The sequence below is a fragment of the Sciurus vulgaris genome (genome assembly GCF_902686455.1).
Source record: "Sciurus vulgaris genome assembly, chromosome: 11".
Classification (NCBI taxonomy): domain Eukaryota; kingdom Metazoa; phylum Chordata; class Mammalia; order Rodentia; family Sciuridae; genus Sciurus; species Sciurus vulgaris.
This window is the reverse complement of record NC_136472.1, coordinates 23,784,357-23,797,849: the sequence shown is the minus strand read 5'-3', so window position 1 is coordinate 23,797,849 and position 13,493 is coordinate 23,784,357. Positions and strand designations below refer to the sequence as shown.

Genomic DNA, 13,493 nt, shown 5'->3' with positions numbered 1-13,493 from the left:
TACTATATTTGAAACCATAACTCATGCTGAAATTGTTGCCCTCCCATATATCATGCATATTTGTTTTAATAAGGAAACAGTTTGCTAAACCATGCTAGGACCTTAGGCTTCCCATGTACCTCATCAGGGGAAGTGGCTGGAAACCTCATCAGTGCCTTCCTAGTCCTTTTTATGGAAGCATCAGGGAGAAGATGAACATTCTTTGGATTTGGAAATACATCTTGAAGGCAACAGCAAAATCATTTTCCCATCGTTAAATAAATAGGTCTAGGTATGCAAAACTAAAAAGAACCAATAAAATTAATAAGTAAATAAATAAATAAAGTCTACACAGTTTCTCCATTCTCATGGAGAATACATGACTTCAAGACATAGACCCTTGATTTTAAAGCATCTTGACTTGACCACAAGTGAAACTTGTTATGCTTCTCTGAAGAATATCAAGAGATAGTTGAGAATTTGGCATACTTTGACCTTTGTATTAAACAACACATTAAAAAATGAAAAGTCTTTCCAAAAGGAACACTTGGCAGTATGTCAACTGAGGGGCTTCTAATCCCGAAAGTGCTTACAAATATTTTCCTTCCCACTCTTTATGGTTGTTCGCAAATATTTGAAACCCCTAAGTCTGTTTTGGACATGGAGGCATCCAATAATATTTATTAAGCATATTCTGGGTGACCAGGAATGTTCTAACCACTGAGGCTACAGCGAGAAGGAAAAAAAGTAATCCCTGCCTTGACAAGGATTATGATTTAGGGAGCCAGGAACAGAACCTGAATCCCAAGAAGTATTTTAAGGTATGTGATTGCAGATGTTGAGGTTACAACCTGGGTGTAGAAATGGGGGACAGCTAAAGGGCAGGAGTGGGGAAAGTCATCAGGAAATACTTTTCTTTTCTGGCAGGAGTTCATTTGGAGGGAAAAAGAGTGCAGGGAACCAGCCAAGCAAAGGCATTGGGAAAGATCATCTCAAAGAGAAAATTAAGACTAGCATGGTAGCACAAGACTCCATTCTTAGTGGCTCAGGAGGCTCAAGCAGGATGATTGCTAGTTCAAAGCCAGCATCAGCAAAAGTGAGCTATTAAGAAACTCAGTGAGACCTTGTCTCTAAATAAAAAATACAAAATAGAGCTAGGGATGTGGCTCAGTAGTCTAGTGCCCCTGAGTTCAATCCCCAGTACCAAAACAAAAACAAAAGAGATGAGGGGGGGGTTAAATAAATTAATTAAAACACCTAAACTTGGGAAGACTCGGGTTGTTCAAAATAAAATTCAATTTGAAAGTGTTCCTTTGAGGACAAGGAGAGGCAGTACAGAATGTACTTGTGTGAGGCCCTAGAGGCATATCATGGTTGCACAGGACTTGTGTGTACTATCTTGACTTGTCTGTTAAAAATGGATTCTGCTGTCAAGTATAACTAAAAACAAACAATGAATAAAATAAAATTTAAAGATGAATCTGGTTGCCTATGCCCAGTGGATTGGAATTATGGGGAGGATAAGACTCCATCAGCTTTGTAAGGAAAATGCACTGCTTGGAATGCAATCTAGTGACCACCAGGGCCCCTCACTTCACCCATAGTTTCCTCAGGGCACTCTTCACCTCTGCATTCCTCAAGGTGTAAATCAAGGGATTTAACATTGGTTCCACAATGGTAAAGGACACAGCCATCGCCTTGTCTATGGGGTAAGTGACCACAGGCCTCACATACAAGAAAATACATGGCACAAAGAACAACACCACCACCAGGAGGTGGGAAATACACGTGGAGAGGGCTTTGTGCCTCCCTTCAGAGCTATAAGACCTCAGGGAGCAGAGGATGACCACGTAGGAGGCCAGCAGGATGAGGAAGATGGTCACACACATCACCCCACTGTTGAGGATGACCAAGAGACCCAGGACGTGGGTATCCATGCAGGCCAGCTCCAACAGTGGAAACAAGTCACACATAAAGTGATCGATGACATTGGGGCCACAGAAGGGTATTCTGTACATGAAGAGAAGCTGTATTGTTGCGTGCATGGATCCGCCCACGCAGGCCCCTCCCACCATCAGGCAGCACACTCGAGGACTCATGATGCTGCTGTAGTGCAGGGGCTTGCAAATGGCCACGTAGCGGTCACAGGCCATCACGGTGAGCAGGATGATCCCCACACCTCCAAAGAAATGCTCTGCGAAGAGCTGGGTCATGCAGCCCTCCAGGGAGATGGCAGTGCTCTCAGAGAGGGAGTCCACAATCAACTTGGGGGCAATGACAGAAGAGTAGGTGACATCCATGAGGGACAAGGAAGCAAGGAAAAAGTACATGGGAGACTTGAGACTCTGACTTGCTCTTATGGTCACCACGATGAGTAGGTTTCCCAGTACTGTGACCACATACATGATTAGAAACAAACCAGAGAGCATTTTCCTCAGCTCTGGATTCTTTGTAATGCCCAAAAGGATGAATTCAGTCACGTTGTTTGGATTCTCCATTGAATGTGGGCTGAGGACAGCATGTCACTCCGCACTGGAAAATCTGCAGAAGCATTATCATTTTTAATTAGCAACCACTAGGTGGTGCTGTCCCAGACCCTCCTAACCTGCCTTTGTCTCCAGCTGCTGCCACAGAATCCAGTTAATAATCAAAGCCTGACAGCAGCTTGGCCCTACTGATCCCTCACCACCTCCTCCTCCCACAGGCATAACTCTTGCTCTCTGTCCCACTGTTTGTGCCTGAGACACTTAAGAAACTCTGCTTCATCCTGGTTGCACATACCTATTCCTGTGGACAAGGAGACATTAACACCCGAGGGGAATCCACTGACCATAGGTAGATAGGACTCAATGGATAAATGGAACCAGCTTAACATTCTTTTATTTCCCTGTCTTATTCTACCCAGTGCTTACATTCAGTTTTCAAAAATAACACCTGCATGCAAACCCTTTTCTCAGCTCCTGTTTGTCTGTTTTTTGGATGATCATGCTAGGTTGTTGACCTTCATTTCTCTCACCCAAGATCTTAGAAAATATATGAATTTCCATTGATATATTTCATATATAAATTGAATACTTAGAATGTGCTAGTTGAAGAACTGAAACAAGTTCTATCTGAAGGACTCTATTTATTATGGATTATATTGTTTCCATCTACATTCAATTCAATTAAAAAATTGAATTATTATTATTGTATAGTTCTTATATTCAACTAGTCCCTACTATGTCTCAATATCCCATGAAATATTTCCTTTTTAGAGATTAGTTAATGAGACTTAAAAAGGCGAAATATAATGACACTAAGTTCCTACAACTAGTAAATACTCAGGTTGAATTCTAATCCAGATTTTCCAAGTTCCAAAATTAATGCTAATAACAATTCATCTTGTTTTATCTTATTATAATTTCAAGTGCTTGGTATCTGTATTTCTATCTATCATCTATCTATTCCAAATGTAAAACTCAGAGTTACAACCATTAACAAACTTTCCAAGTATTCTAATCATTTTTCAGATGTGCTCATAAAGAAAATTAAGACCTCAGCATCTTTATCTGCTTCAGAAACCCAGATCTACAACCTAGCTGATACCATCCCTACACAGCCTTTGTTGGCAAATCTATGTCACTCCCAGCTTTCTATTACTTCTGCCTGTGCCCTCTGTTAGCAAATCTTCTCCTTTACCTTCTCTATCTGTTACTTCTTCCCCTCTGCCAGCTTCATCCCTGTCATCCTAATCTTTATTACATGCACCTCTATAGATCATATTAGCAACAATTCATTTATCTTCTTGGCTCATACTTTTTTTACAATTGCATGCTGGTTTTATTTCCTAATGGAGATGTTAAGGATGGCTAATTTATTATGATTCTGTCATATTTCTAATACTGTGCTACACTAGTACACAATAGTCATTTAATTAAATTTAATTGAATCCATTAAAATGGAGTTCATCTGAGGAAAATGGCATTGAACCATGCAGCCCAAGCACTGCTGCTGCCAGTTCCTGCCAGCAGAAAAAAAGAGTGTCGTTTTCTGGGCATGGCTATTATTCCGGCATCCTGACTCAAATCCTGTTTACCATCTTTCATCTGTAACATTTCCTTCCTTAGATATGCTTTAACCAAATTCAACAGCTGCACCATACCTTGGACTCTTAATTTGGCGTTGAATCACTACCATCAAATCCTCCTTGTAATATTAATTTTGACAACTTGCCAAAAGAGATTAACGTAAAATTAACGCAAATTATTGACAGCTCAAGGCTCTTCTTCCTGAGACCAGTTTGTGCATATAAATAGAACAAAAAAAATGAAATGCTGACACTTTTAAAACATAATTGTGCACATGTTAGGTGGTTTCAATTATCTCCACAACTTCAAACTCATTCCTCAAATTAACAGGAACATGTCTAAAACTCAAGTAAAATTTCAAGACTACCTTCAAGATTCGGTCTGGTACCTGATGATCCCAGTAAGTAGAAGGCAAAAATTGTGTGAGGCAATAGTCTAGGATCACATTAGGTTGACAAAAGACATAGCCCATCCAAGATGTACTCACATGAACTTTCTCCTCCAGGATTAGGAATCTCAGAAAATTAGAGGTCTGAAGAAAGTCAGGACCTGCACAGGGAACAAACACATGGGGTATCGTTTCAATAGGAATAGACTTTCTAATGAAAAGAACAATTATAAAAAGGTGCTCTAAGTATCCACAGACTTAAATAAGATTATCCACTGTAGGTGGCAGAGAATTTATTTCCTATAAATAGGATAACTTCCCAAACCAACAACAACAACAACAACAAAAAAGGGCAGCCAACAACCTGCTTACAAAATGGTGGCACTGTGCCTACCATATTCCAGCACACTGAGCTTAATTTATAAACAATTTCCAGTCCCCATTTTAGAAGAAACATCATCAACAAATGTTATCCTTTGGGTAACAGACCTGGGGTAAAGGAGGACAGAGCACCAGTTTCAACTGGCACAGAATTCCAAAATGTCCGTGTTTGCATCATTCCAATTGCATCCCTTGGTGGCTGTTTGTCCACTGACAGAACTAATCACTGCACCAGTAAATTCCCATCCACACTTGCAGTGATTGCTTTTTCCCCAGAGGCAGAGTCTCACTAGAGCCAGGCCAAGCTGATGCTCCACAAGCAAAAAACAGACCACAGTAATAACCATTCAGTTATTTGCTCCACAACTAAACTCTCTTCAATAGAGAATGGCCACACTGTACCATCTTCTCATAATGTATTTTTTAATACCAATGATTAAATCCAGGGGCACGTAATCACTAAGCCACATCCCCAGTCCTTTTTAAAAAATTTTTATTTTGATACAGGATCTCACTGAATTGCTAAGGGTCTCTCTGAGTTGCTGAGACTAGCTTTGAACTTGTGATCCTCCTGCCTCAGCCTCCAGAGCCACTGGAATTACAGGCATGTACCACCATGTCTGACTAATAATATAAAATTTTAGAAAGGAATAGCTCATTTTGGCTACCTAGCAAGTTCCAGAATCAAAATTTTATATCAGTTAGTCTGTCACTCAATCTTTTCAGACTATTATTGAAACAGGGTCACATCTACCTGCAGGATAGTTTCCATTATTAAAAAAAAAATTAAGTACCTCAGAAAAAAAAATTCCCATTCCATAGCAGCATTCTCAAATAATAAATTTTTGATGTGGGAATATTTGGGTTTAATGCCTGAATTGTTTTCAACTTCAATAGTAAAAAATAGTAATATACTATATTCATATCATATTTCACAGATTACACATATTCTTTAACATATTGATCTATAAATCCTGAGGATTCTTCTAGGAAAAAGAAAGTGATTCCATTTTATCAGATATGATCCTCAGAGCCGAAAGGTTAAGCTCTGCATTTGGATTCCTTTATTAACACTCTAAATTTACTCCATATTCTTACCTGACCATTTAGACATGAATTGGAGCAGGTATCTTCAAAATTATCTTTTTATTATGACCCTCCTGAGGAAGTGTTAAAGACTTCTGTTCCCCTAATCAGCCTGCTTCTGGAGTTTTAATATCTACCTGTTATGCATGTTATGTACATCTGTGCTTTAAACAGAAAATCAGTAAGATTTTTTATCCCCCAATATGCCATTTTTATATATGTAAGGACATGAAATATCGTGTCTATTATAAATACTTGCACTAGGTAACTTAATTTTTAAGAAGAAATAGATAATAATGTGGTTGTTTATTTGGGGGGTTCTAACTAAAACTCTCTAGCTATGCTTCAGAAGAAAATAAGTCTACTCCCAGTTCTTAGATTCTGCATTACAACCTTAAAACTATTTTATTCAGCATACTCATTACTGTTTTAACAAAATTATGTTATTTATTTTTTTATTATTTTTTATTTAGCTTTTAATTGTTTACAGACTATTTTGATTCATTGTACAAAAATGGGGTACATCATTTCATTTCTATGATTGTACACAATGTAGATTCATACCATTTGTGTAATCATACATGTACATAGGGTACTGATGTCTGTCTCATTCCATCATTTTTTATACCCCCCCTTCATTTCCTTCTATATATACTAAAGTTTCCCTATTCTTCTCTCATTTCCCATCCCCCAAACCCCATTATATATCATTCTCCACTTATCAGGGAAAACATCCAGTCTTTGGCACACTTTTACATTGCTGGTGGAGTTGCAGATTGGTGTAGCCACTCTGAAAAGCAATATGGAGAATCCTAAGAAAACTTGGAATGGGCACACATTTTGACCCAGCTATTCCTCTCCTTGGTTTATGTTATTTATAATATATTGATTTGTTTATTTTACTCCTATATCCAGTTGAATTTTAAGGATACATTCAACCCTTGTTTGTACTGGGACATGTTGTGTATTTAGCCCATGAAATTGTCTGACTTACTACAAGCACTAAATAAAAATTGATAAAATAAGTCAAAATTTCCTGATTGTAACTGTCCATAGAGCCACTTTCAAGTAACCACATTAATGCTATGGAAGAGTCTGGGGAAATCCCTGCAGACACTCATTTGTCTCTTCAAGTTCCCAACCTTATATCCATAGGTGTCAGGCCACCTCCCTGACTGCATGGCTTATCTTCCTCCAAGCGTCTCCCTCACCCATGTGTCAACTTCCTTGAAATTGAACCACTAACTACTCATTCCTGGAGTCCAGTGCATCTCACTTTTGATGATGTGCATACTTGGGTGGGAACAAGATGGCCAGATGACTTTTCCCTGAACCAAGAGTAACGAAGAGAGTGTGGGAAACCTGGAAAGTGGAGACCAAGGTAAAGGGAGGGAGGTCACCCCCAAAATAAACAAGGAGAGAAATCTGAGAACAGCACAGCCAGGGACCAGGTCCATGTTTTGATGTTTTGCATGCCACCAGCAAGAAGTGTTGTGACAAGAATGACAGGTGTTGGCGAGGATGTGGGGAGAAAGGTACACTCATACATTGCTGGTGATACTGCAAATTAGTGCAGCCACTCTGAAAAGCAGTGTGGAGATTCCTTAGAAAACTTGGAATGGAACCACCATTTGACTCAGCTATCCCACTCCTTGGCCTATACCCAAAGGACTTAAAATCAGCATACTACAGAGATACAGCCACATCAATGTTCATAGCTGCTCAATTCACAATAGCTAGATTGTGGAACCAACCTAGATGTCCTTCAATTGATGAATGGATGAAGAAACTGTGGTATATATATACAACGGAATATTACTCAGCCATAAAGAATGATAAAATTAAGGCATTTGCAGGCAAATGGATGAAATTGGAGAATATCATGCTAAGTGAGATAAGCCAATCTCAAAAAGCCAAAGGATGAATGATATCGCTAATAAGTGGATGATGACACATAATGGGGGGAGGGAAGGGTTAGTGTTAGGGTTAGAGTTAGGGTTAGGGAGGGGGGCAAGTATGGAGGAAGGAAGGACTGTATAGAGGGTAAAGAGGGGTGGGAGGGGTGGGGGGAAGGGAAAAAATAACAGAATGAATCAAACAACATTACTCTATGTAAATTTATGATTACACAAATGGTATGCCTTTATACCATGTACAAACAGAGAAACAACATGTATCCCATTTGTTTACAATAAAAAAAAATACATTATAAAAAAAAGAAAGCATTAAAAAAAAAAAAAAGAATGCAGAGAGGGTAAAGCCCAAAATATGTGGAGCCTCCCTTAGCCTCACTAAGTCTCATTTTCTCTTGTAGAAAATGTATTCAGTCTGAACTAATAATACCTGCTGCTGCATTAAGAGATATAAAATGTGTAAAGGAACTAACAATGCACATGCCTCCCAGCTGGCTTTAACTATAGTTCACTTACTCTCCTTTTTAAATAATGGCTAATATTGTTATTGAATTAAACATTAAGATTAAAGCAAGAATCTTTATATATCAACTTCCAATGTAATTTCTCTTAAGAACTTTTAGAAGAAAACCTACATATTTCTTTTTAGGTTATTTTATTTTCAAGCACTAGATATAATCATATGCAGTGTCTGCATGAGAGATTCTTAATGATGAATGCCAAGGATCATCTTAACAATCCCTAAAATATTTACAAACCAGTAAGACCATCTACTGAGGATGTCAGGATTACTTAGGTATTTTCCTTTGAGTCCTACACCTTCCAAGTTTGCTGTTGAAAATTTATAATTTCATTAATCTCAACTCTTCACTGAGCAGTTGGTGTAACCTCAAAGACATAACTGTTGGCCTTAGTTTCCCCCTTCAAACATTCTCTTTTAACTTGAAGTACAAATGAAATTTTTCTCAGTACTGTTACCATCCTTATTCCTGGATTAACTTTATCTCCTATGTATCATAAGACAAAGTGAATCACAAATTATTCAGTCTGCAGTCACTTTCTCCAGAACATCTCTCAAGAAGACTTCATGGGTAGCACTATATATATTTTTTATTTTCCTGATGATAATTTCATCTTCCAAGATTTGTGAAAACAAGCTCATGAGTAATGATTTCACTTCTGTATTGATGTAAAATAATACCTATAATTAAATAGAGCATAAAATTATAAGCCAATTTGTAAATATTTGCCCACCTACTACTTTCCTATACGTTCCAGCAATCTAGGAATTACTCATAGCAATTAAAGATCCAGGGACACTGTGAGTGCTCATGAAGACTTTATTTAACTATACTGAATTTCAAAGCTCATCAGAGATCAAATGAGCAAAGATGAATGTGTTAACTTATTCCCAGTCATGAAAATTCAATTAAAACAAAGGATTTTGTTAACACACACACACACACACACACACACACACACACACATTGAATTGAAATTTTTTGCAACCTAGGTTATTGCAAACCTGTCAGAGGTTTGTAGATGAGCACATATCAATCATAGGTCATCACCACCAGGAGAATGACTTTAACTAAACAGGAATCAATTCAGAATGTCAAAGATTTGAAACAGAATCATGGGGGAAAATCTCCATATGTACATCAAAGTGGGTGGACACTGCATAAACATTTTCTCCACTTTTCAAGTTTGTTTACAGTTAATAATGGTTACCACAAATCAATTCCAAATGTCAAAGATTTGAAGCAGAATCATGGGTAGTAGAAGAAACTCTATACTAATAGTCTGGAAATATTTGTTTATTTTACCTAAGTTATCCTGTGAAAATTGTGTCCCATCTTTATTCCTAATTGGAAACGCTGTGGTGTTTTACATGTATGAGTTTCGGAATGCTTTGACAACTTTGTCTGAAATGATATGGTCACATTTTTCTTGTAGATCATTTTTTTATTAATTGAGTTGGCTAGGCCTACTTTAAAGATTACTTTATTACAAGTCATTGTTTCATGAAGTGCTTTGTTTATAGTGGTAGTTCTTGGCTATCTGAGTTCATGCTGAATTTAAGACATTCTTATTTGAGGGAAATGAATCCTGTATCAGACCATTCAGATGTGATCCTGGGCTAGTCTTATGTATGATATGTGCAATTTCTTGTTGGCAGGATTATTTTAATGTTTTTTTTTTCAGTGTTACATTTCTGGATGGTTATGTGTGAAAGCCAGGGAAATATTCTGTTTTGTGTTTCTAGGTAATCAAAACTACACTCAAGAATCTGAGGGGGAGTATAATTGTGAGCATAAAGAAATAAGAGATAACTGAAGAAAGAAGATAGACCAGCAAAGAATATAAGCTGAATGAAAGAAACATGCTTTAAAATTGGTAAAATTGGTGAGGAGGCTGTGAACTGCATTAATAGAGAGTACAGATGTCACAGATCTCTTGAACTGTCAATCAGGAGGTTCCCTAAAGGGAGCATTAGTACCAGCACTTATTTCTGGAAATATTTATACTTACAAGTACGAGAAAAATGGAAAAATCAGATTATGAGCTTGGGTGTATATCAACAGAAAAGACCAGCTGCCTAAAGAAAAAGTTTCATCTTTATGGCTTCTGATACTCCATATATATAAGACTATCTTCATTAACAGTTATGATTCTATATCTATATTTATAATGGAAAGTACAGACCATTCACAGATGCTTTTTGAGCATTTAGAGATACCTTCTCATAGGAGGGTCTCTCTTGTTGATTTGTCAAATTCTTACAGCACTTCTTTAGATTCAGCTTTGTAACTGCTCCAAAAATATTTCAGTATTAAAAATATTCTTAAGGAAATTATTACTCTAGACTGTTGCAAACCATTGATTTGTCTGAATGTCACAAAATTCTATCCTTTATCATTGTGGTGATTGAACTTGTTATAAACACTAGCTTTTTCCAAAGATTGAACAATAATAGAAATGAGACAACTAAAATTTCAGGTCCTACTAAAAGTCAAATCAACTCATTTTGTATCTTTAAAACAAGATGATTTTAAAGAACTACCACTTTTTTTTCCTAGTCAGTTTCTTCATAGAAAATTATATTGCTGGTTGGAAAACCTGTATGCAGTTGAATAAACTTTTGGAACCAATAGAAAAAAGTGATAACCAAGGAGTGTGATTTGCCTGTCTTATGAAGTGTTTGCCAGTAATGTTTTGCTTTACCTAGTAATTTTGCATGGCTAGGCTGGGATGCCTACATCAGTGTAGCTTTTGAAATGTCAGGTTCTATATTCTGATTTGGGAATTTGAGCCTCAAAATTTGTTTCCCCAAGTGGGACTTTAGATAAATTACTCAGCATTGTCTACAGAATGAAAATTGTTAGAGCATCTAACAGGTAGCAGAATTTTATGGATCAAATAGCATAATGCACGTAAGGTCTCAGAAAACTGGTAAATAGTGAACATAGTGAGTTCAAGATATATTTTACTATTATGTGTTTACCCCATAGAACTATTTAAAGCCATATCTTTGTAGAGTTATATAAATTTTTCCCAACTCCCACTCTCCTAAGTACCCAGTGGAGCATTCCTGGAGGATGGACGGATTGATTAGATCTCTATTCTATACAGTTACGAAGTCTGTCCTCCCTTTACCAATCACACTGCTATAGAAAAATTCATTGTTTTTCTTTCTCTACAATTCATAACAATCTTTTAAATTATTCATTAAAACTAAATATAAACTTCATGGGTTAGTGAAAGGGTTAATGAAGTACATAATGTCATGTGCCCAGTTGCATTCACTATATTGTTAGGACAATAGACATAAGAAAATATCCATGGTAAGAAAGGCATTTTCTTTAAGATTCTGTAGAGTTTATACTTGACAAAATTCAGAACTTCTATTCACATTGAAACATCTTTTGAAATAGGTAAAAGTGGGTTCATAAATTAAATTTCACAGGGCCTCGTGTTGCATGCCTATAATCCAAGAGGCTTGGGAAGTTGAGGCAGGAGGATCATGAGTTATAAGCCAGCCACAGCAATGGCAAGGCACTAAGCAACTCAGCAAGACCCTATCTCTAAATAAAATACAAAAAAGGGCTGTGGATGTGGCTCAGTGGTTGATTGCCCCTGAGTTAAATCCCCAGTATCCCCCCAAAATATTAAATTTCTCTGAACATGAGGTTCCACATTTTATAATGAGAGGTTATTAACTTATACTTCAAAATATACGTTTTGATAGTCAATTGATATGCAAATATGGAGTTTACATATCTAGATGTCAGTTGCGGCATATACCTAAAAAGAATAGCAAATAAAGACCTAAAAAAGCATTCATACACTCATGTTCTTACCAGAATATTTTACAATAGCACAGAAGTAGAAACAACCCAAATATCCATCAACTAATAAATGGATAAATAAATTTTGGCATATGCCTAGAGAGAGATATTTTATGTCATATGCAAGGTCACCATTTATAAAAACAAGTAATTGTTAGATTCTCTAAATAAAACATATATGATGTTTTATACCATAAAATATATTATAAAGATAATAATTATGTGTCATGCTATATTTTTTTATTGCACCATGTATTTTCTCTATTTTGGTATGTATTTAAAATATTTCTAATACAAAATTTGGAGAAAATTATTGCCATTGCACTTATTCTAGAAACATTTTATAAAATAAAGAAAATGCATCTACTCCCTTCTTGGTTGTGGCATAAAACTTTTGAGGAAAATTATAAAGCCTGCTTTTTAAGAAAGGTATGCAATTCTTTCATCATAAGCCTCTATTGTCCTATTAATAATCATAGTTATGAGCTTTTATAAATATGTTACCTGGAGTTTCTATTTCTTCTTTGATCACTTGCTCCAAATCCAAGCTTCTGCAGTTTTACCGTTGGTGCTCAAAGATGATGACTCAGTCTGATGAAGATAAGTCAGGACTGCCACCATATGAATCCAGATGTGACTGCAATAAATGTTTTGTCACACAGAAATATAATTCCTGTAGCCTGCATGTACTCTCAAAAACATTTTACAGTATAATCATGGATCAGAGATGGTCTCAAGAATAATCAGTCAATAAGCTTAAGTATCATCAAATTTGAGAGTTGTTATTTAGAATATATATCAAGAAGCAAAAAAAATTAAGAAATCACTGATCAAACTGAACAAGCCTATTTTTAGTCCATACTGTGCAGTAATGGAGAATCTAAAACAAGGAATTTTTCGAACATTTTGAAAGCATCAACCTGATAGGGTTAATATGGCTCATGTCTGCAATTGAAGTGGCCTCTTAACAGTAACATTAATACCCAAAGAGAATTTTTTCTCCCAGGTAAGGTAAGATATGACGCGGCACTTAATAAACAATGAATATGAACATACTTCACTGAGATGTTCAACTTGTCCCCAAGGTTGCTTGTTTCAAATTAAATTCACTGGGGAAGTGTGCCCCAGAGAATGGATATGTGTTCACAGGATCCTTCCAGTGCATTCTATATTTTTGGATGCTTCTCCTGTAGGAAAATTAATAGAAAAAATACTAATCTAAGAGCAAAGAGAAAGTCTCTTTGAGATGTTGCTTTCAAAAAGACTTAGCTTCTGGGGAAGATGAGAATGAGCCCAAGTGAAAAGTGCTCTTGGGAGATTTGATGGC

The 13,493-nt window shown here is 36.7% G+C and overlaps 2 protein-coding genes across 2 annotated transcripts in view; both read right to left on the bottom strand.

Annotated features, from left to right (window-relative positions):
* LOC306639796 (olfactory receptor 4A5-like) overlaps nt 1-13,493 on the bottom strand; it is a gene marked incomplete at both ends in the record, with an annotated part of 343,811 nt that overhangs the window by 286,535 nt on the left and 43,783 nt on the right. The window lies entirely within an intron of this gene.
* On the bottom strand, nt 1,569-2,477 carry LOC306639168 (olfactory receptor 4C6-like; the record flags this gene model as incomplete). Its single annotated transcript, XM_079102573.1, has 1 exon — nt 1,569-2,477. The coding sequence occupies one exon, from the start codon at nt 2,475-2,477 to the stop codon at nt 1,569-1,571; it is 909 nt and encodes a 302-aa protein (XP_078958699.1).